At 46.9% G+C, this 24,230-nt stretch overlaps 1 protein-coding gene across 10 annotated transcripts in view; it reads left to right on the forward strand.

Moving 5' to 3' along the window:
• The window catches only part of MTSS1 (MTSS I-BAR domain containing 1), a 260,477-nt gene that overhangs the window by 72,101 nt on the left and 164,146 nt on the right, over nt 1-24,230 (forward strand). For 5 of the 10 annotated variants that reach the window (XM_079902287.1, XM_079902294.1, XM_079902296.1 and 2 more), the window contains exon 1: nt 22,385-23,354. In XM_079902287.1, the coding sequence (XP_079758413.1) occupies nt 23,283-23,354 (72 nt within the window). In that variant the 5' untranslated portion in view covers nt 22,385-23,282. The other 5 variants (XM_079902289.1, XM_079902291.1, XM_079902290.1 and 2 more) reach the window with 2 other exon arrangements.

Genomic DNA, 24,230 nt, shown 5'->3' on the forward strand with positions numbered 1-24,230 from the left:
ACGAGCCACAGCTACTGAGCCTGTGTACCACAACTACTGAGCCTGCGCGCCTAGAGCCCGTGCTCCGCAACAAGAGAAGCCACTGCAGTGAGAAACCCACGCACCGCAATGAAGAGTAGCCCCTGCTCACCACAACTAGAGAAAACCTGCACACAGCAACAAAGACCCAACACAGCCAAAAAATAAACAAACAAACAAACAAACAGAATACAGCTCTAATGATACCACAGTGTGATCATCTGCTGCTGCAAACCAGCTGTGTGACCTTGGGGGAGTCACTCTACCTCTCTGGGCTTCAATTTTGTCACATGTAAAATGAATCAGTACCCCAGGTGATTCTGATGCTCATGGTCAGCAGGCCCAGTGACTAAACACTGGTCCCTTCCAAGTGCAACCTCCTCTGAGCCTGTGTTTCACCGTGCTATAAGCAGACAGAAGTTCTGCCGAGCAGGAGATGACTGGGAGGCCAGGAAATAATGTCATGATCCCAAACCTGAATGCAATGACCTTACAGGCACTTGGCAGCAGTGGCTTCATGGTCCTGTTCCCGAGCGGAACTGGCTGGCTCCAGACCAATTACATCCAAAGCTCATAGGTCATTCTGCCTGGGCTGACAACACCCATTATCCTAACTGAAAATTAGGATCAACTGGCCCTAACAGGTTCCCTCTTGGTCTTGCTGTAAATACAAGTCAGTAACTGTCAAAACAAGCCTCTGGCCAGCCTAGAAATTCTTAGTCATCAATAGGCTATAAACACCCTTGGTCAGAATTCACTGTTTGTGCATTGACCCGTTTAATTACTGACTTCCTCCTCTAACTCACTTGCCAGACATCTACTAAGCCTGGACTCGGTGTCAGGTACTGTGCTAGGGGCCTGGAACATGGAAGAGAATAATGGGATAGAGTAGAAATCCCCCCATCCTCCAAACACTCCCACTAGTGCATAAACCACTGTCTGGAAACCAAGGCGTATTTCAGACTGGGAATCTTTTTTCAGGCTAGTAGTTTCCAAACGTGTCAGCTGCCATCTTAAACAGTGGCTTGCGTCCTGGGAAACACAACCCCACCAAGGTAACTGGAAGCATCCAAAGGGGAGAAAAAAACTCATTAACTTAGAAAAATGCAACAGGGTCTCCCTGCACGGACTAGCATTGTGTTTCATGGACATAAGTCAGAACATTTTGCAGCTGCCCATATACATTTCCCTCTCCTATTCCAACTGAAGTTTCAGTCTTACTGTCGCAGGTTTGTCTGAAAGCCCAGTGTGGTCAACAATGGTTGAAACAGGAACCACAGAGGCTGGATTGCTTGATCTGTGACTATCAGATCTCAACCATAATGTCGCTCTAAGCCAGGCAGGGTTTCTTTGCCCTAGATTCGTAATTATTTGTAAAACAAACCTGTAGGTTCTCAAATGCCTCTTCTACCAATGGGAGGGGTGGGGGAATGAAGGGTGCCCTCTCTCCTCTTCCATGTTGGGATGGGCGTGGGTGGAAGTGAATTGGAGAGAACGCTTAGTTAACACCTACCCTGTGCTCTTCACAACAGCCTTGTAACGAGGGACGCTTGTCCTGCTTTCACACATGAAGAAACTGTTGCCTTGGCAGATTTGTCCGATTTGCTCAAACTCACACACCCAATGATTAAAAGAGAAAAAGCCGTCATGTTAACAGCTGCCATTACTGAGCACTTCTCATGAGTTAGGCCTGCACTAAGCACTTTTATAGATACTATTTCATTTATATTTCCAAATAACTCTATAAGGTGGGTAATGCTGTTATCTCCATTTTACAGCTGAGGAAACTGAGGTTTAGTCAGGTTGAGTAACTTGTCCAAGGTCATACAGTCAGGAAGTATGGAGGAGAGATTCTAACTTTAGTCATAGAACTACAATGCAGAGCTTCTAGACTCTTTTGGCCAGCTGGGCTTGAACTCTCTGTCCTTGCTTTGTGGAGGAACAAATTTAATCAGATTAAGAAAAAATAGAAACAACAAAACACCTGTTAAATGAAAGCAATTATTGGACTGAGTTAATACACTTCTCCCTTATTTCAGGACTAGTCTTTCAACATCTGGACTGAAGTTCATGGGCAGATTATTGCAGATAGGCTAGTTGTATTGCTAATCAAAGAATTCTTTCTCACAAACAACAGGCTTCCGTTATTGAGCCACTCTGATTCAGAAGAGAGCCCCTTGGTGCCATGAAGAATATGCCAGGCATATTCTTCCTGGATCTGGCAAATAAAATAAAGCCAAACTCTATGAGACAGAGAGAGACCCTCCACTGAGTACAGGCTTGGCCTAAAGAAAAGATGTTGGATTTGGTCTCTGCCCATATTGTCTAATGAGGAAAATAGATATTAGATAAGCAACGCTGACAGCAGTGATATAACTGCTAATATATCAACAGGCAAATCCTGAAAGAGCCCAGAAGAAGGAATGCTGATATCCAAGGATGAAGCTGAAAGGTGTCACTAAAAGATGACATTTTAGTTGACATGTAATATTATTTTCTTGTTTTAAAGTGAGCAGTGGGCGTGCCTCCCAGCACCCATGCCCCTTCCCCACTGGGTAGCAGCTCTGAGCTCCGGATGGCGCCGATGCAATCCCCAGGTCCAGCTTCAGGCCCCGGCTGCAAACCCTGGAGATCTCCTCCCCGTCGCCTCCGTGTAAGGCTGAGCACGTGATCTGTATTGATCTAACTGCAGTAAAGCCAGGACTTCTGTTTGCTGGTTTCGAGCTGAGAAGACTCTTCTTCCTGTCTCTTTTCTGGTGGTGTTTATCCACGAGGCCTGGAAACTCTACCACAGTTTTGCTCCTGGGGAAGCTAGCCTAAAGCAAGGCAGCACAAGGAGGACCGTTAAGCCGAGAGACGTGCGGAGACATGGAGCTAAAGCCAACATACTTCTGGGCATTTTGAAGACCAAGCCAATGAATTGCCTTGATTGCTTTAGCCATTTAGAGTTGGGTTTTCTTTTATTTGTCACCCAAAGAATTTCAGCTGATCCAAAGGTTATTTTTCTTTTTTTTCCTTAACTTTTGTTTATTTATTTTTGGCTGCGTTGGGTCTTCGTTGCCGCGCGTGGGCTTTCTCTAGTTGTGGCGAGCGGGGGCTACTCTTCGTTGCAGAGCATGGGCTCTAGGCATGTGGGCTCAGTAGTTGTGGCACATGGGCTCAGTAGTTGTGGCTAGTGGGCTCTAGAGCGCAGGCTCAGTAGTTGTGGTGCACGGGCTTAGTTGCTCTGCGGCCTGTGGGATCTTCCCGGACCAGGGCTCGAACCCCTGCCCCCTGCATTGGCAGGTGGATTCTTAACCACTGCGCCACCAGGGAAGTCCCCAAAGGTTATTTTTCAAAATGTACAAATATACTCATGAGGTGTTTTACTCTTAATATAACCAAGGTCAAGTATCAACTGGAAAGGGAAGAGTCCTCTGGTTTCAAGGACAGAAAAGCTAGCCCAAACTAACAGGCAAAGATAGAATTTATTAGCTCAGAACATGAACAGTTAGTGAAGAAATTGGGTCTCAGGCATACCTGAATACAGCAGCTCAGATGAAATCACAGAGCTCAGTTTCTCCCCATCTCCCTGCTCAACTCTGCCCTCCTCCACGTGACAGCCTTGTCCTCAGTCACAAACTCCCTTCCCAGTTGCAATCTGGCTTTTAGGACCTCTCTCGGTCAAGTCCAGTGGGGAAGGGAAACCCCATCTTTGGAGCTGTCCAGGCGAACCCCTGGGCGCCTCTGATTGGGCCTTGGCTTGAGCCCTCTTCCAACTCCTGGACCAAACCCTGTGGCCAAGAGAATGGTCTTCCCCATGATTCATGGCCAGAACCAACCTAGAGGGTCAGCTCCATGCAAAGCACATGGCTGAAAGTGAGGGTGAGTATTTCCCCCAAAACTTAATTCAAGCAGCTGGAGAAATAGGCAACAAAACAACAGATGTCCCTGACAGCTCACTTGAAAATGCCTCTCAGTCAACATTCCTAAAATAATGTAGATTCAGGACAGGTGGGTTTAACAGGAAAGCTTGTTAGTCATGGCTAAGACTTCTCCTGAGTTTGCCAGCCTAAAACCAGACATAGTTTCTATGAGATTTTTGTTCTTGTTCCTTGACGTGCATTAGTTCTTTCAACTATTCTTTTCTTTTCTTTCTTTCTTTCTTTTTTTAACCCAAGACAAATCTTTTCTTCAACTAATATTTTCTGAGCACTGATGACAATAACAGTAATAGTTATCACATGTCCTAACTACTTCCACATGTTATATACATTATCTCATTTAATCTTTACACTAGCTCATCAGGTCTCAACCAGGGATGATTTTGCCCCCTCGGGGGACATTTGGCAACGTTTGGAGACAGTTTTGGTTGTCACAACTCGAGGGATGCTACCGGCATCCAGTGTGCTGGGGTCGTGAATGCCACCAAACACCCTCTGGTGCAGAAGACAGTCCCTCGTAGCAAAGAATGCTCCGGCCCCAAATGTCAATAGCACCAAGGTAGAAAACCCCTTACAAACTCATGATGCTGTCCCCATCCTTACGGATGAAGAAGAATAAAGCTCTGAAAAGCTGAACAACTTGTCCAGGCTTATGCAAGGTCAGAAGGGGTGGGGCTCGGATTTTAATCCAAAGAACTTGCTTTTACCTAGTGATTTCCAATCCTGGAATTGGAACAGTATCCCTCCACCCCCCCCACCCACTCTAAATTCTGGTTCAGTGGGCCAGGGCCCCCAGGAATTGGTATAACAGGATCACAGGTGATGCTACTGTAATCAGCTAACTGAAGAGCGTTTGGAGGCCCCTGCAAGGCACTACACACACCTATGCAACACACAGCAAAGATGCAACACACAGCTAAGGAAACAGACTCATGGGCAACCATGACACGCGGTGTGATGAATGCATACTGATGGGCACTTCACTCCTCCAATCTTTGCTCATGCTTTCCTCTGTGCTTGGAAGTCCTTTCTCTCTCTCTTTTCAAGCTGCTCATCCTTCTAGCTCATCTGGAAAACTTGCCTGACCTCCATCTCCATGGTCCTTTTTAGATGCTCTTTCTCTGTGGTCCCATGGCACCCTGAACAGAATTCTACAGTTCCACTCACCACATCATACTGTAATTAGTAATTCACTTGGCTTCTCACTCACTAGACTGTAAGCTGCTTGAGGACAGAACCCATATCCAGGTACTCTTGTGCAGAGCCCAGTGCCTGGCTGTAGGCTATTTGTCTGCTATTACTGCTTGCTATTTGTCTATTCCAGGTGTCAGCAAACTTCTGTAAAGTGTCAGTAAATATTTTAGGCTTTGCAGGCCGTATCTTGTCACAACTCCTTAACTCTGTTGTTGTAGCACAAAAATAGCCATAGAAAATACGTAACAGGTTGAACCTGACTGTGTTCCAATGAAACTTTACTTCCGAAACGAGGCGGTGGGCCAGGTTTGGCTGTGGGCCATAGTTTGCCGACCCCCGGTCTGTTATAATAGCCACTCTTCCATTAGTAAGTCCTCACTTTTAGCCATGTATATTGCTGGTCAACCGTCTCCAAAACACAACTATACTTCCCAGCTACCCCTGCAGCCACATGTGGCCATGTGATAAGATTCTAGCCAATGAGATGTAGGTGGAAGCATTATTTGGGACTGCTTGGAAGGCTGTTTCAAAGGACTGATTCATTTGGGAAGGGCCTCTTTCTGCCCCTGTGCTTTTCCTCCTTCTTCCATCCTACAAAGGGCTCCAGCAGCCGTCCTGGACCATGAGGTGGCTTTGAGCAAGAAGCCACAAGATAGGAGGGAAGAGCAGAAAGATAGGAGCCTGAGTCCCTGATGACACCACGGAGCTGCCATACTCGTCCTGTATGGCCAACATGTAGTCTTGGACATAAGAGAGAGAGAAACTTCTGTCTTGTGTGAGCCACCACATGTGCTTCTATTACTATATGCAGCAGAACCTAATCGTATCTGTGTGCTAACCTGTGGAAACACTCAACAAATATTAGACGAGTAGAAGGAATGCCCAAAGCATGAGGGAGCACCGTTGACGAAATTAATTCTGCCGAGGATGGCTGGGGAGTCATGGAAACAAACAAACACCAGGGCCTCCTCAGGCTTTTCCGAGGTTAAGCCCCCAGATGACTCAAGTGTCTGGCCAGTTCCTCCTGCTGCCTTTCTTCCTCCCCACAAGGGACTTTCCTTTTGTAGTACCTGCCATCAACTACTTTATCTTCTGGGGCATCCTTCCCCACCAAGATTATCTGTTGCAGAGAATTCAGTTTCCTACAAGGGAAAGCGCTGTTCCTTGTTGTTGGAACGGGGTTTTACTACTAAACACCAAGGGGACACGGTGGGAGAATCCCCAAAATAGCAAAAAGAGCAACGTCTAATAGAGGCAATGTAACAGGACCTTATGTCATGATTTGTTTGCCTTACAAGTCAGTACTTGAGTGGCGTAGAGGGAAAAGCCTGACTTTGCCGTCAGGCAACCTTGAACTTGAATAGTGATTCAGTCACTTAGCAGTGCGACATTGGCCAAGTCATGCCCTTTCCCTGAGCGTCAGTTTCCCCAACTACAAAGTAAGTCAATAGTAACGTTCTTACAGTGATCTCGTGAAAATTAAATAATGAAAGAGTGCCTAGCTTAAAGAAGGGATCAAAATTATAGTTCAGAGACATCTCTCTGTCTTCAAATCAGACAGAGGCGACAGGATGATAATTGGATTTGGGTGGATCCCCTGCCCTGGCTTTGGAAGGGCAAAATCTTCCAGTCTTCAGACTGAACACTTTCTTCCTTTCCTCTTTTCTGAGCCTCTCCCCACACAATTGTACTTCCTTTTTACACACTACCCTACTTTAAAGCAATAGCAGAATGACCCTTGCGTCAATAAAAATCCAGGTTTTTTTCCAACATTATTTCAGCCCCACCGAAGTCCCGCATGAACATCCAGTGCCCCAAGGACACTCGCAATGTCACCCTGGGCCACGCTCTCACTTTCTGATGAATGTGGCCTTGACACGTCTCCAACTGAATAAGTGGTCACAGGACACTTCAAACCTGGAGGCCCTTTCCATAAAGGTGGCTTACAAATGCAAAATAGTCCACATCCCCGGAGATGTCTGAAAAAGTTATTACTGCCATGCCGGGAAATGAACAACCCAAAAAAAGCTGCCAGCAGCGAACAGGATCCCGCGGTATTCAGTGTGTGCGAATTGGGTTCTTGGAGCGGCTGTCCATGAGGCCATAAACTTAGCACCGCTTCCTGTAAATGGTGTCAAGGAGAAGTGAGTGAGCTCCAGAGAGAGGGTAAGAGAAGGGGACCCCCAGGTGAGGGCTCTTTGGAAGCGTTCATGACAGAGTCACTTATTGGGAAATAAAAACAACACACCCAAAGGGAAAGAGGAGTGAATTATGGATAAAGATCTGGGTGGGCAAGAAGCAAATAATCTCATTTTTCTAGCACCTGTTGAAACAAATGTGCCTTTTCATCCTATAGGACATCCAAATATAACAAAAGATATGATTAGATATCAGGTAAATACAAACGAAAGTCTGGTGGGGGCAGGGTAAACAAACAACTATTTGTGTGTAGTAAAGCCTTTCTCTTTGGTTGTTAATGATAACTCGGGAGAAAATGGGATCAACTCGATCAGGGACACTGAATAGTATTAACTTCCTGTGTATATGGGATGCTGTGTTAGGCCCTGTACAGATTAGATAGAAGCCATTCATTCATTCTCCATTCATTCTGTAAAGACCGGTTTATGTACTAAGCACTGAGGTAGGTGCTGGGAATTCAGTGGGGCACAGGTGGCCCTGGCTTCTTACCACATGCAACTGACGTTGCAGAGGGTGGACTTGTAGTGGTGAGGTTCATATTGACCGTGAAGGGACTTCCCTGGTGGTCCGGTGGGTGGGATTCCACGCTCTCAGTGCAGGGGGCCTGGGTGTGATCCCTGGTCGGGGAGCTGGATCCCACGTGCATGCCGCAACTAAGAAGTCCGCCTGCCGCCTGGTGCAGCCTAAATAAATAAACAAATATTCAAGTTGCCTGTGAAGAGTCCTGGTTCCGTCACACCAGCTGCATGATCTTGAACAAGGTTACCTAACACTGCCATACCTCAGTTTCCCTATCTGCAAAAAGGAGATGCTACTAGCATTCACCTCGTGGGGTCAGGGAAAGGCTTAAATAAGATAATACCCATGAAGTACTCAGAAAAAGTGCCTGCCATTCAGTATGTTTTAGCTGTGGCTGTTGTTATTATTACTGCTGGCCAGAGGGGCTGAGCAGGCCTGCTTTGAGCAAGGAATGACAAATGCCCTGGGAACTAGGAAGGAGACTGGTAGGGCTGCATGTATTGGAAACACTTACCAAGAGAAACTAATCTCAGAGCTGGATGTGCAGTTGGTGGCAGAATCTAGACTAGGACCCAGGCTCCTGTGTTCTGATCTAGCGTCTTTTGTCCTGATGGACACTTACTGCAAACACAACTACAATAGGACTCTGATCCTCAGACTAAAATATAAAAGCCGGTGCCCCACTGTAACAGACATTAGTATCACCTATGGCCTGGCCAAGCAGAACAAGGGTTTACAGAGGCAAATGGCAACCGGAATTAAAAATCAATGGCAAACTCGAGTCCAGTGGACCAGGGCTTACACCCCAGCTCCACCACTGACGAGTTGCATGAACATGAGCAAACTACTTGGCTTCTCCTAACCTCGGTTCCTTGCCCTGTTAAGTGAGGTTAGTGACAGGACCCACATTTTGGGGTTATCGGGAGGGCTGGATATTCAAAAAGTAACAGCCTTCGTTGCTGCTGCTGCTCTTTCATCTTACGTCCAATTTGCTGTGGGCATTTGTTAATCATTCAGTTTTTTGTTATGTCTGCAAATTGGGATCATAACATACATACAGTTCTGCAACTTGCTTTGACACTTAGTATTTTTTCAAGCTAGTACTAATAGATAGACTAGATAGACTTCATCTTTTTAACGTGACAGCATTTCAGAGACTGCATCATCGTGCATTCTAAATGCACTTGTGCTTTGCAACGCGCAGCAGCAGCTGCAGATATTTGAAGGGAGCGGTATGTGTACGAATGAGCCATATTATATCTTTGATTTATACCTTGGGAATAAACCAAGACCAACCAAATGAGAAAAAGCAAAGGCTATTTATATTGAGCTTACAATAGCAAGGGAGTCAGCCGCTGTCTCTTGCATTTTGGCAGAGACTCAAAGGCAGGCAGAGGAGTGGGAGAGGTTTCTAGCGGAAGGACTGGAGGGCTTCAGTTGGACCCTGATTGGAGGCTGTTGGCTTGGGGAATCTCCCAGCTAACTAGAAGCCGGGTATCCTACTTGTAAGGGGATACATATGTGGTTGGAAGCAGGGACAAAAAATAGGTAGGCTGTTATTAAGCCCTGGACGTTTGGGGCTGATTTTTACAGAATTATTGTTTAGCTTCCTGGATTGTCAGTGGAGATTGCTATCTGGCTTCCTGCAAAAGCTTGACTTAGAGCAGGCTGACCACCTGAGTCATATATTGTAGATAAAGGCTTAGGTTACTGGGCAGGTTGCGGGTCAAAGTTCGGATTTTTTTATATGATCTGACCATTGTCTGTTTATATATTGTCTCTCAATACATAAAGCTTGGTGGTTCATAGGGATGTATGGACCCCTTGCAATAAATTCACAGCCCACAAAAGGAATCCATTGCTCTAAAATATCGGAAAATATTGCTGGCACGTATCCTGGGACTTAGGTGCCTTTTTGTGGGTAGCAATATTGTCTGTACCTTTGTGTACCCAAAGGGCCCGGTGTTTCCCAGGCTTAGAGCAGAGTTCTCAGTCAGTGTGCCCTTCTCTCCTGGGTAAGAGTTCAACAAGGTGGCTTTAGCTGTGGTGCCCTGGGGAGATGGTTCCGTGTGCCGTGAGAAGAGACTTTGAATTAGAAGCCCTGGGCTCTGGTGCCACTTCTACCGTTTCCTAGCCCTGTGCCTTTGGGAACTCAATAGCTCCAAATCTGCTTCCATTTCTGGAGCCCGAGTCCAGCTTAGTTCTTTCACAGCCATCCTCCTGGCAACACTATTTGTGAAAATGCTTCATAAACTGTGTAGAGTTATGCAAATGTAAGTGAATAGTATCAGGATGATAGAAATGTTATTGCCTGAAATCATGCTTCCAGCATTTTAATGAATCCATTAATGGGATTCTTTAAAAAAAAATTTTATTTTTTTTCCCCTGGTATTGTTCTCAGCCAGGTTACAACGTGGAGTCTTACTTGATCAGCTATTACGTCTTTAAAGCGGCACACAATTTTCAAGTGAGTTATTCAGTTAATCATTTCTGTCATACCTACAACGTCCCCTTGGATTGTCTGCTTCTGGAAACCATCGCAGCTGGAGGAGGGGCCCTAACTCCCTGCTCATCCTCCAAACAGATCAGATGGCCTCTGGGGAAAGCCCTATTAATGGCCAAACGAATTAGTAGCAAGCCGGGGAAAAAAGAGAGAGCCAAACGGTTACCAACACAATTGACCTTCCTTTTACACAAGGAGGTGGTCCAGTAATGCAGCTAAATGGGATTGCTACAGACTGAATCAAAATGCGGGGTGGGGAGGGGGAGATATTGCTGTTTAAAGGCCCCCGGGGGGAATTACTTGGTAAAGGATCTTTCCATTTTCATGAATGAGGCCCCTGATAGAACTGCTTTTTCTAAAGTTGACTCTTTATAGTCCAATTTTCAAATCATTATTTTTATATATTGTAGTATATGCTAAAGTATAAACAGAAATTATAGAATAGAATAAATATATGCGTATAATATGGTATATTCTGTGTAACATATCGAATGCAATTTCTATAATAATAAGTTACTGAGACACAGTGGTGAGAAAGCACGTGAATTGTATGGCTATATTTACATTTCTCCTCTGGGAGATAATGTTTAAGGAAAGGTAGTGCCTGTTTTTAAGTCCTTAAGAAATTCATTTCAACAAGGGGAAAAGATTTCAACTCAGGGTAAAGGAAATATTTCAAGTAGTTATGATCAACAAGGGAAGGGGTTGCCATCTGCAGTATTAAGCTCCCTGTCAGAAACATTTAGATGATGGGAACAACCGTGTGGAAATCTATTTTCATTTGAAGATTGGGTTTGAATTTGTTCTGGAAAAGACAGATAGGAGGCCTCTACACGAGGCATGAGATGGGCAGACCTCTCCTACTTCTATAAGTTTAGGTTAAAATAGCTTTAGGGTAAAATAAATAAAAACAATGGGCGGGGAGGAGGAGGTGGGGGAAGGAATTGTCCCAGTTGCCGGCGGGCAAGGGGGTGAGATGATGGGTAGCTCTTACCCTGTTTTTTCCACTGATGGGGGAATCCAGCTGTTTGCATTTCTGTGTGCATCCAGGTGGGGGGAGGGGAAGCATTTAGCATCTTCTGAGAAGTCGCTTTCTTCTTTCACTGAGTCACTGCCTGGAGCAAACAGCACACATTCCTTCTCTAATCTCTTTTTCCAGCTGTTTGCCAAACAGAAACAGACACATACCCGCAGAGACAGACATTGACACCTATATCTAAAGCTGACACAGAATCCAGAGAGAGCCTAAATTCAGTCCTGGATTCACATGGAAGACACCTTTAACCTCACCCGGAAGGGACCAACTCTCCTTTTACAAATGGGGACAGTGACGCCTAGAGAGGATCTGTGACTCCCCCGGGGTCACAGAGTCCTTTCTTCTGGCCCTGCCTCCTGATGGGCGTCAGTGGGGAGATTACTACAGAGCATGATTCCTGCCTTGAGGACAGGGAACCAGGGGGTGTTGTGCTCATTAGTTGGGTGATGCTTGCCACCAGTTTTTTTTTTTTTTTTTTTTTTTTTGCGGTACACGGGCCTCTCACTGTTGTGGCCTCTCCCGTTGCGGAGCACAGGCTCCGGACGTGCAGGCTCAGCGGCCATGGCTCACGGGCCTAGCCTCTTCGCGGCATGTGGGATCTTCCCAGACCGGGGCACGAACCTGTGTCCCCTGCATCGGCAGGCAGACTCTCAACCACTGCGCCACCAGGGAAGCCCCCTGCCACCACTTTTGAAGTTGCTGGATAGGATCTTACTCTGCAAATGAAATGTTTCCCTGCACACAACCTGTTTTCACTTGTTGCCCATGGCCACTGGCCACTTGTGCCTGCCAAGATTGCTACCGAGCTCCAGCTCACAAGCTTCAGAAAATAGGAGGGTTGCCTCTGGTTCTTATTATTAAAAGCAAACAAACCCATTATTAAAAGTAAACAGGCAGAACTGTTTTGCAATGATTGATTAAATGTGTCCTGGCTGAAATTCACCCCTGTTACCCCAAACAAAGCCTCTCTTATTGAAGATCTAAAGGGGGAATACCAGCAATGTCTTGTTAAGAAGAGCACTCCCCACTTCTGAGTACCTGTTACAGGTTAGGCTCAAGAAGCACATTATCTCTAATCCTTAAGATTTAAAAGTGGGCGTTATAGTTTGCATTTTGCCAGTGATGGTATGGGCAGGTCAAGTAATTTGTTCATGGACACAGCTGAAATACAAAGCCATGAGGATCTGACCTTGAATCTCTATGACTCCAAAACCCACACCCATTCCATCCTGGCATGTTGCTCCATTAAAGACAGGTCTCCTGTGCTCCTGTTTTTGCTGTTGATTTCAAAGAAAAGCTCAAGACATAGTAGAAGGAAGCTTGCGTCTGCCCTGGCAAAACCTCCTGAAATTGCAGGCATGCTTGTGGGGTTGCAGGGGAGAGGGAGCCCTGGGCCACCTAGGTCACTTAAATGTGTGAAGTGGGTGGAGCAAAGACTGTTGATGCTAAGTTCCTGGTGCTCAGTATCTTGCCCCCATGCCTGCCTAATTCTTATGCCACTTTATGCACTCTGCCGTCCAAACAAATCAGAATGCAGCTTTACAGGTCCAGGATCTTGGCCTTGCCAGTGAATCTAGAGTTAACTGACTCGTGGTGATAGACTCCCACTAACCAAACTTATAAGAGACAGATGTATAGGTAGAATGTTAATTGGCTACGGTAGAATTCTGTTTACCTAGGAGTCTTAGTGCTAGAAGCATTTCAGCAATGGGATTATTCTAAAATAAGTTTTAAAATCTCTAAAATTATGCTATTGGAAGACTCCAGAAACAACTTGTTATGAGTGCAGTGCTGGGTAATAGATTTACCACACCACCAATGACTAGTTGGGGATGACAAAGCAGGCAAATATCTTGATGTGCACGGATGGTGTTACTGTTATAAAGAGACAGTGACTCCATCAGAGCTACTCCATGTTGTGAAGAAACCTTATGAATATATGGAGTAAAAAAAATCCATTTACTGGGAAACAGTCAGACAATTCTTCAAAAGTTTACAAATAGATTTTCCATATGACCCAGCGGTTCCACTATAGGTAGATGCCCAGGAGAATTGAAAACATATGTCCACATAAAAACTTGTTCACAGTTGTTCACAGTATCTTTATTCATAATAGCCAATAGGTGGAAACAATTCCAATGTCCATGAATTGATGAATGAATAAACAAAATGTGGTATATCCATATAATGGAATATTATTCTGCCATCAAAAGGAATGAAGTACTGACATGTGCTATGACATGGATGAACCTTGAAAACATTATGCTACATGAAAGGAGCCAGACATAAAAGCCACATATTTTATGATCCATTTATATGAAATGTCCAGAATAGGTAAATCTATAGAGACAAAAAAGTAGATTAGTGTTTGCCTAGGCTGGGGCTGGGGAAGTTGGGGGGAAACGGGGAGTGATGCTAATGGGTAGAGAGTGACCTTGAGGGGTGATGAAAATGTTCTAAAATCGGTTGTAGTGAAGGTTGCACTGCTCTGTAAATAAAATAAAAATCAGGAAATTTTATACTTGAAAAGGGTGCATTTTTATGGTATGTGACTAATAAAGCTATTTTTAAAGAAATTTACTGCTAAGCAGGAGTTGCTCATCCTGCATCCCTTCTATTGCTCTCCCCACCCCAGCTCACTCTCCATCCTTCCCTACTCTGCTTGCTCCCCAGGAAGCTGACGCTATGGATTGTACCAACAAGAGCCTTTATGCAAGTGATCAAATAATTTATTGTCTAAACTGGAACACTTTTGGGAAAGAAGAATGGAGATGAACAACCTCTCTTGGGCAAACCAGGGGTCCTGGTTCTGTTGGGGGTTGGTCCCTGCAGTGCAGGTTGGCTGCATCACTCTACTGAGGGCTACAGCTCCTGGCAGGTGGCCCTCTCCATGCTGCTGCCTCTCTGGGTTCCAGGCTCCACCCCTCTCCTTCAGTCCCAGGAGTGGCAATTGCATGCTGCCTTGGTCCCCTGCCCCCCGTACTGCACGGTCCCACTGGTTTCCTTAAACCCTGCCCGTGTCTCTTTCTTAAACTTCCTCCATTTTCAGTTGCAGTGGGCCATCTGTTTCCTGCCAGCACCCTACTGATACAAAACTCCAGATAAACAGCCTGAAAGAGAAATTTGACAAGGAAAAGTGTGGTCAGCACAGTGACACCGCTAGATCTCTTCCAAAGAGCCGTTGCACCAACCCTCCTTCAGTTTCTGCAGATGTTTGTTAATCCTGACAGTAAGTTCTGATAGTAAGTGATTTAACTACACCCTCCAGCAACAAGGATATTCCAGTAAATACGATTTTATTATTGTAAGGGGTTTTTTTTTTTTTTTTAACCACTGTGAAGGAAATGAGGATACAGCAGAAATTACAATTTTCAGTATGAGAATATATATTCATTGGGTTTATCTTGCTCAGAATGTGCTGTACTACCGAAATCTGAGGATTTATGTGTTTCATCAACTCTGGAGAATTCTCAGCCAATATCTCTTGGAATATCTGTTCTCTCCTCTCCCACCCGCTTCTCTAGCTTCATTCTCCTTGTGTCCTAGTCTCCTAACCTCTTTTTTCTATTTTCTACTCCTTTATTTCTGTGTGCTTTCTTCTGATCTTTCTGATCAAAAATTCTCTCTTCAGCTCTGTGTCTATTCGGCTTCCTAACGTATCCATACTGTGTTCAAATACATGCGGTAATTTCAATGATTATATTTTTCATTGCTAGGCAATTTAATTTTTTTCACAGTGCTTTTCCTCTTTTCACAGTGTGTTGTGTTTTTGTTTCTGTCCATATTTTAATCATTTTAAGCATACTTATCTCTATCAGACTGTTGGATTATCTTTAACTCTTGTGGGTTAAATCCTGATATTAGTTGTGTGTGCTGACTCTTGATCATGATGAATAGACTGTTTCTTTATATAATTTATAGTTTTGAATTGTGAACTCATTTCAGGGCCTTTATCTGTGGGATTTCCTATGAGGACTTGATTGAAAGTGGGTCCCCTCAGAGCCATTTCTCTTTTGCTTCTGCCGGTTACCAAGGATTATTTTAGACCAGTAACAAGTTTTCACATTAATTCTTATCTTGGGCATTTTGGATCTGTTCAAGGTAAAGCAAATTCAAACTCCAAACACAGATGTGGTGCAGGCCTCCGGTTACAAATTCTCAGGGTATGCTTTTAGCCCCCTACCAGAGCCTGGACCAAAGCTATCACACTGTGTATCGGCTGCCTGTCCTGCTAGGCACATTGCTTCCTGGCCCACCCGTCCTTGAAACTGTATGATCATGGGGGGTGGGAGTGTCCTGACTCTGTGAGGGGGCTCTTAGCTATGTGTCCTCCATACATGGGTTCAGGGCCTCTTTTTCTGATCCCCCTTTGTGGGTGCACACCCAGGCCCCTGGATTACTGAAACCAAGGACTCCTTGCAGGGCAATCGGGGCACCAGCTTTCACATATTCTCTGCTGGTTGTCAGCTTCTTCTTTGCTTCTGGCCCCTGAGGATTTCCCTTCTTCCTTGCGAGCTCTGCCGTGTATTTTATTTATTTATTTATTTATTTTTAATTATTTTTATTTATTTGCGGTACGCGGGCCTCTCACTGCTGTGGCCTCTCCCGTTGCGGAGCACAGGCTCTGGACGCGCAGGCTCAGCGGCCATGGCTCACGGGCCCAGCCACTCCGCGGCATGTGGGATCCTCCCGGACCGGGGCACGAACCTGTGTCCCCAGCATCGGCAGGCGGACTCTCAACCACTGCGCCACCAGGGAAGCCCGCCATGTATTTTAAAGAACTCTGGTTACATTTTACCTAGTTTGTCTCCATGGCTGTAGCGGGAGGGGGTTTCATGTTATAGAATCTGCCTCTATGAAAACTGGAAGTCCCCTTTTTAGACTGTTTACATCACAAAATGTTGGGTTTTGTGTAATGTGTAATATTTTCCATTTCTAGGTCAACTCAGGTTCCTCTGATTGATTAGAAATAACCAGATGGTTTTCAATGGCTTCGCATGGTGTGTTAAAAGTAGGGTTTTCTCAAATAATATGCTTTCCATTTCTTTCACTGCTACTCTAACCAGAACTCATATCTTACATACAAAATGTTCCTTTTTCTCATCGGACTTGTATTGAACAGTAAAAGCTAAGCTTCAGAAGAGGAAGAGATCAGGCCCTGGATGGTCTTGTTCTACAATTTGCAGTGGGGAGATCTGCTCCCCTGGGAGCACCATTCTCAATATCTAGGTAACTCAGAAGCCAAGTTAGTAGTCAGCAGGCAATTTGGGAGAATATAAATAAAGAGAAGGATATCAGAGGCTCCTGGGAGGACTAGTGTGTCTTGGCTCAGAGTAGATGCTTAAGAAACATCTCAAGGGGACTTCCCTAGTGGTCCAGTGGTTGAGACTCCGTGCTTCCACTGCAGGGGGGACGGGTGCGATCCCTCGTCGGGGAACTAGGATCCCGCATGATGTGGGGCCCACAAAACAAAACAAAACAAAACAGGAACTCACTGAACCATCCCTACCCCAGTATGGGGCAGACGCACTCTCCTGGTGACCTGGAACCATCAGGTAGGGTCTCCCTTCCTTGTACAGCTCCAGAGAAACAAAAATGCTTACACCTTCTTTCCCTTTTTCATATCTTCCGTGTGAACCAAACCCAATACTTGATTCCCATGATCAGAAGCTGCAAACTGGCCTCTAGAAGAGTTTCTAAAAATGGGGAAATTTTAAAATATTTTGATCTGGGGAAACTTCACATCGTGATCCAAGGTTTCAGCCCCTCTGGAAGGATTGGAACATGCGGCAATTAAGGGCCCACATTCCCATTTGGCCTTGGACTGGGGAGCAGCTGGCCTTTGGAGGGGAACTTGCTCTTCAGATCTTGACAGTCTCCCTGCCCCCTGTGAACGTACACCTGGCCTGATTCACACAGGTACGCTGCCTGACCCCCACGGGTATGAGCTTGTGACCCGGCTGTTCCAGCATTACTTGGGCCTGGCAACCAATCAGTTCATGAGGTGATACCTTCTTTCATTAGTATCCTGCCCCAGTGACACATTCTGCACACTGAGGTTATACTTGGGTGTGTCCCAGGCCACCATCCACAAACACATCCCAGACATCTCGAGGTGAGTCATTGCCACAGATATTTGTTGATTCTTGCTAGTTTCATTTTCAAAAGGGGCTCTGTCTCTAAATTTGAGACACTTTTTAATATACTGACAACTCCCCAATTTTTAATATATAAAAAATTCATATAAATATATAAAAAATATTAAAAATTCATATAAAGAATTCTGCTTAGGGGTCATGAGAGTGAGCTTAAACCAATTTTATTTCGTAGATGAGCCATGGTAATGATGAATACATGTTAATAGCTAACATTTATTGAGTACTTACTGTGTGCCAAGTACTAGACTAAGTAATCCCATTCAGGCCTCACACTGCTTTAAGCGCTTGTATTTCCATGATCTAGTTTACAGATGAAGAAACTGAGGCACAGAGAGCTGGGGCGAGGATGAGTCAGAATTCAAACCCAGGCAGCCTGACTCTGAGCCTACCCGCTGGACTACCTTGCACAGCTGCTTCTAATGCAAAGACCCCCTCACGAGGGTCAGGGGTTTCACAAACATTGCCTGAAGTCTCATAGCAACCTATGGACTTCACACAGCAACCTGGCCACATTAGAATCAGCTGAGAAGCCTTTAAACCATACCCAGGCATGGAGCAAATACCATAATGGGTTACCATCTGGGAACTCTAATGAAGAGTAATGGAAAAGCTCTGCACTATTCCTGTAGTGTTTCTGTTCATCTGAAATTTCATCAAAATAAAACAAAGTGAAAGTAAATAAAGAATGTAGTAGGACGATATTAGCTGACCTGAAGGGATTTCTACAGGAATTGTTGATAGCAAGAGGTGTTAATGAAAGTGTTAATAACAAGATCCAGAAACATATGTGTGATATGATCCCATCTGTGTACAGCAAATAGTGACAAAATACACACAGGCATGCCTATATATCCTTACAGGAAGATGGAATGGAATATGTATGATACATTTTAAAAATTCTGGATCTCAGTCCCCAGAGATTCTACTTTAGTTATTTAAGGGTAGGACCTGGGCATGGGTATCTTCTTTGCACCTTCCTTAGATCAGGTTTCTTAAATTTGCTGCACATTAGACTCATCTGGGAGGTTTTAAAAAGTCCTGCAGTCCAGGCCACAGGCCAATTAAATCAGGCTCCCTGAGAGTGGAGCCCAGGTGTGGGTGTTTTAATATTCCCCCAGGGCATGTCATTTGCCAAGTCTGAGACCCAGGCAGGGCCCTCCTGAAGCCAGGGCTGAGAATCACTTCCAGGAGGGAAGCGAACTCTGGTGTGCAGCATTACTATGTGATAGACAGTTGATGTCCATTTCAGTCCCGGGAACAGCCCATGGGTTAGGAAGCGGTTCCCCAGGAGGCTGGCTCTAGAGATCAAATAGCCTCCCCAAGGTCACAGGGCTGGGAGATGGTGGTGGGCATCCTGACCTACTGTCCACAAGGAGGGTGATGGGAGCTGCTTCGGGAAGGTTTCATTGCCTCCCAAACTCTCCTTCCCAAGATCATGGGAGTTGAAATTCCTTTAGTAAAGATTCATTACTTTGGGTTCCTCCACCTAAGAGCTATTAAAAAACAAAGCAAATACTCCTGGGAAGAATTGCATGTTAATCAAATCTTTTTTTTTTTTTCCTTTTTAAATTTATTTAATTATTTTTGGCTGCATTGGGTCTCGGTTGCTGCGTGTGGGCTTTCTCTAGTTGCGGGGAGCAGGGGCTACTCATTGTTGCGGTGCGCGGGCTTCTCATTGCGGTGGCTCCTCTTGTTGCGGAGCACGGGCTCTAGGCATGCGGGCTTCAGGAGTTGTGGCTCATGGGCTTCAGGAGTTGTGGCACTCAGGCTCAGTAGTTGTGGCTCGTGGGCTCTAGTGCGCAGGCTCAGTATTTGTGGCGCCCGGGCTTAGTTACTCTGCAGCATGTGAGATCTTCCCGGACCAGGGCTCGAACCCGTGTACCCTGCCTTGGTAGGCAGATTCTTAACCACTGCGCTACCAGGGAAGTCCCTGTTAATCGAATCTTAATGTCTGCCCAGTGAGTGCTGGGTGTTTCGACAGGAGGAAAAGTTAGAGAGATGCTCAAACATGGGGAAAGAATGTAACGTAGGGGCTGTAAATCTGACCTTGTCATTTTTCTGCTCAAAATCCCTCAATTCACCAGACTCACTTTGTTAAAAACGCCAAGTGTCATCCCACCTCTAGGCCTTTCCTGCCTCATGGAACACTCCGAGACTCCCCCTCAAGGTGGTTTTGGACGCTTCACTTACTCATGAAAGAGAAGGGCCTGCCTCTCAGGCCCGAGGCCAGTGTGAAGCCAAAGAATAAGGAGGCAAGAGAGGTGGGCTTTGGCAAACATTGCTAGGGTTGGGGGTTCGGGGCATCTAAACGCAGGCATGTGGCAGGAAAGCAGGACACAGCATCTTTGGACTAAGGCATGTGGCCCCTATCCCAGGAGGGTTGGAGATTGGGTAGAAGGGACACCTCCGGCATGGGAGTCAGAAAAACAGAGTTAGAGTTCTGCCTGTCACTTTCCAACAGTAAAATGAAGGCTAGGATGACAACCTCCTTCTCAAGACTGTGGGGAGGATTAGATATAATACAGGTAAAACACCTAGACTGTATATAGTAGGCCCTTAGCAATGTCAGCGGGACAGCATGCCAAAATTATAGGCTTGTGTCATGCGTTCTAGGACCAGGGCTGGAATGAACCTTGACCTGGTCCCTACATCTTTTAAAAATTTTTATTTCATTGTGATAAGAACACAACATTGGACCTAACCTCTTGACAAATTTTAAAGTATGCAATATGGCATTGTTAATTATAAGCACAATGTTGTACAGCGGATCTCTAGAACTTGTTCATCTTGTGTAATTAAGACTTCATGACCGCTGATTAGAAATTCCCCTATCCGCTCACCCCCAGCTCCTGGCGACCACCATTCTACTCTCTCTGATTCTGTGAGCTTGACTATTTTAAATACTTCCTATAAGTGGAATCGTGCAGTATCTGTCCTGTGACTGGCTCATTTCACTTAGCATAATGTCCTCAAGATTCATCCATGTTGTTCTATACCACAGGATTTCCTTCTTTTTTAAGGCTGATACATCATTGTATGTATAGACCACATCTTCTTTATCCATTCATCTGCCATGGATATGTAGGTTGTTCCCACATCTTGGCTATTGTGAATGGTGCTGCAATGAATCTATTTCTGTTGATGAGATTTATTGAGTGCTTTTTACTATAGGCCAGGAACTGGTATAAGTGCTTTATCTATATTAGTGCAGGGAAAACTCACAACAACCCTATGAGGTAGATGCTATCTTTATCCCCATTTAGAGATGAAGAAACTGAGGCCCACTTAGTATGGGCCATACCGTTAGTGGGTTTTAAACTGGGGTTTGAACCCAGGCATTTGGCTCTACAAGCAGTGATCCTGATCACTATAATACCGAGAGTATTAAAATCATAATAATGATCATGATTAAGAGCAAACTGTGTGTCAAGCACTGTTACTGGCAAGGTGAAGATGAGGCTTATGCATCCAAATGAGCAGCAGGGTTGCCCAAGGGAACAGTTAATTCCAGAAGTAACGCTCTTCATGATTTGGAGAAGAGGGATGGAGAGGTGGGTTGTGGTTAAGAGTGGGGCAGAGTGGCCCAGGGGAAAATAATCTTCCACAGCTGTGATATTTACCTCCATGCATCTCTTTGGTTCATGCAGTTTTCAAAGCCAGACCTTTTCCTATTGCGGAGTCTGATACGAGTCTATACAGCCTTTTGCACTTGGTTTCTTTTGTTACTACCCCCAGCTATTTCCCTTTTGTCCTGCTTTGTGCTTCAAAGGGTCAGCTGGTCCCCAAACAGGTGCTGGTTTTTCAATGTCCTTTTTAAAGGGTCATACAAAGTAAGCCAGCATCACAGTGTACACTATACCTCCTTGGTCTGTACTTGTTTTAACAGCTCTAGATTGCATTGGATTTGGGGGTGGTAGCAGTGTACCAGGGATTTATTGGGTTGCAGACACCTAAATACCTAAGCTTTTTCTTTTGTTCTAAAACCACATGCTGTGAAGCTAAGTCGTCTGCACCCTGTGTTTGGGAAGTTGTTTCAAGATGGGTCTGGGACATAAGCGCAATGAGCTTTGGGAGAAGATTAGCACTTCTTGTGGTCTAGCAGCAAGAAGTAAAACCAGGACCAGCTTGTACTTTATCTGGTGGATTTGGATTAGTTCCAGGCAGCCAGTGGCTGGAAAATTCTTGAGAACTGGGTCTCACTCCTCCGAGTCTCATCAGAATAAGGAGACACTAGCACAGAACCTGGTCAAGGGAACAGCCCAGAGTTGGGGGCTTACGTTTTAAGGTCTTTAAAAAAGCTGCTCATTTGATTCCCCTCCTCCTTGCCTATTTGATGTTGATCTAAATGAGACCCGGCTGTGCAGTTAGGCGGTGGAGCTGGGAAAATAAACCACCAGCCTCAAAATCAACCTGGGCCCATTTGTGCTATTTTCAGGTTAAACCTCCCAACAGGGCTCTCTGTAGTGACACCACCACCCGATGCCCTCAGCGCGCCTGAAAAACAACCGTCCAAGTCACGGGCAGTCAGCCATCTCCATAAACTGACGAACAGTACACGGAAGCTCTAATGCCCCTTATTTCGCAAGGGCAAAATCAATCGACTTTCCCAGCATCCTGCAACTTTATTGAACTCGGATCCCGCTGCGGGATACGTCGCCGAACTCTCCTTAATTACGTATTTGGCTGTTTGCAATCGTGACTCGGCGCTGCAGTCCTGATATCAGAGAAGCGGCCTCTTCTCAGAAGCCTGCAGTAGTAGCGGCAGCAGCGGCAGCAGCGGTAGTTTTCCCGCCCTACCGACTGCTCCCTAGTTGCGAGGTACTGCGCTAAGCGTGCCACCGTGCAAGTCCCGGGGGTCGGCGGCTGCACCCTCCGCGCTGGGCGCTCGCAGCCATTGTGGGGTGGGCGCTCGCCTAGCCGCGTGCTGACACGCCCTCTCGGCTCAGCGACCCGCGGCCAAGGGATGGGGGTGGTGCTCGCGGAGGAGGCTCGCGCGGGGGTTGGATCCTCCCCGCACCGCCCGCGCGCCTGCCTGCTCCTCTCTGCAGCCGGCGCCCCACGCGCCTCGCGGGCACGGGCACGCGCTCCCTGCCCCGCCCGCGTGCGGCGGCCTCACGGCCCCGGGCGCGCGCCCTCCCCGTGCCTCCGCGGCGGACGCACGGCCGCGAGCGCGCGTGCGCCCCCGCGAACGTCCCCGGGAGCCGAGCAGGAGCGAGCGCCGGGGCCGGTCGCGCAGGACTGAAAAGGAGGCGGCGGCCGCGGCTGTGAGCAACAGATCCGGGCTCCGCGAGCAGACCCGCTCTGCTGTTGGGCGTTTTTTTGTTTGTTTGTTTAATTTCAAAAACATTTATTAAATTAGAAAATCTTGCATTTTTAAATGGCGCTGGCCCTGGGTCAGCGGGTGGTTTTCGCTGCTTCAAGATGGGCTTTGCCGTTTCTGTCGTCGGCACCAGTGGTGGCCTGATTGTCAGTCTTCTCTGGGCATTTTTAAGGCCAGGAGCTGAGCGCTGCATGTAGGCGCCCTACAGAACGGTTTGGCTTTTTAAATTATTATTCTTATTTTGGGCAGAGAACATTCGATTCTCGGGCATTCGTCCTCTGTGGAGAAGAGGCTGCGAGTCGGCGGTGGGTCGCTCTGAGGCTGAAATTCCTCCCGGGGTGAGAGATCCTCGGCCCCGCTCATAGTCCAGGCAGCCCCGAGTGTGTGTCCTGTCCCTGACGACGCCGGGAAGATGGAGGCTGTGATTGAGAAGGAATGCAGCGCGCTCGGAGGCCTCTTCCAGACCATCATCAGCGACATGAAGGTAGGACGCTGGGGGCGCGGCTGCGGCGGCGGCCGCCGCGCACTGACCTCGCCACGGGGTTTCGCCTCCGCCCTGGGCCAGCCGCCCGGCCCTTGCCTGCGCCGTGGCCTCCGGCCACCTGCGGCAGCGCTCCGGCCCGGGTGTCACCTGCTCACCGGGGCGCCGCTCCGGGCTCTGCTGGGTCACCGGGCGGGCGGCTTTTCTGGGGGTATATGATGCCTCTTGATCTCTCCCCGCTCATTGTCCCAGGGGACGGCACCGTCTCGTTTCCCTGGGGGCCCAGGGCCCCGGCTCCAAGTTTTCCATTGTCTGTCGCTGGACGGAGTGTCCGCGACCCGCGGAGGCTGGATGCCTGGGCGGACACCTGATTCCCTGGGATACAGGGCGGGGGCTCTTCCCAGCCGTGGGAAGGAGCCCCCCGACTCGAGAGACTGGGAGGGACCTCCTTCTCCCTTGTTGGCTTTCAGGTCCACCTGGGGGAGATCTGAGCAAATTAGGTATTAATTAGGCTCTTCCAAAGCTGGCGAAGGAGTGCGTGCCTCCCCTCGGCCCTCCCCCGGGGCGCGGAGAAGAAGTTCCCAGAGCAGTTTTGCGAGGACCCCACTTCCCCTGGCTGAGGCTCCCAGCCTGAGGTCCAGACTGGGGCACCTTAAACAACTGTATCACCTAGCCACCCAGCACAAACAGACTCCAGGTTTTCTCTTGGAAGGATGGTGGAGACTCAGTGTGTGTGTCCGACCGCGCGCGGGCGCGCGTGTGTGTGATGGGGGCGGGGAACAACACCCTGGCATTTTCCTGCGAAGGGTGGGACTGGGGATAACCTGATCCTTGGATGTGGATTTTCTGTGCACAGAGATAGACCAGGGCCCTGTGTTA

This window comes from Stenella coeruleoalba (genome assembly GCF_951394435.1).
Source record: "Stenella coeruleoalba genome assembly, chromosome: 17".
Classification (NCBI taxonomy): Eukaryota; Metazoa; Chordata; class Mammalia; order Artiodactyla; family Delphinidae; genus Stenella; species Stenella coeruleoalba.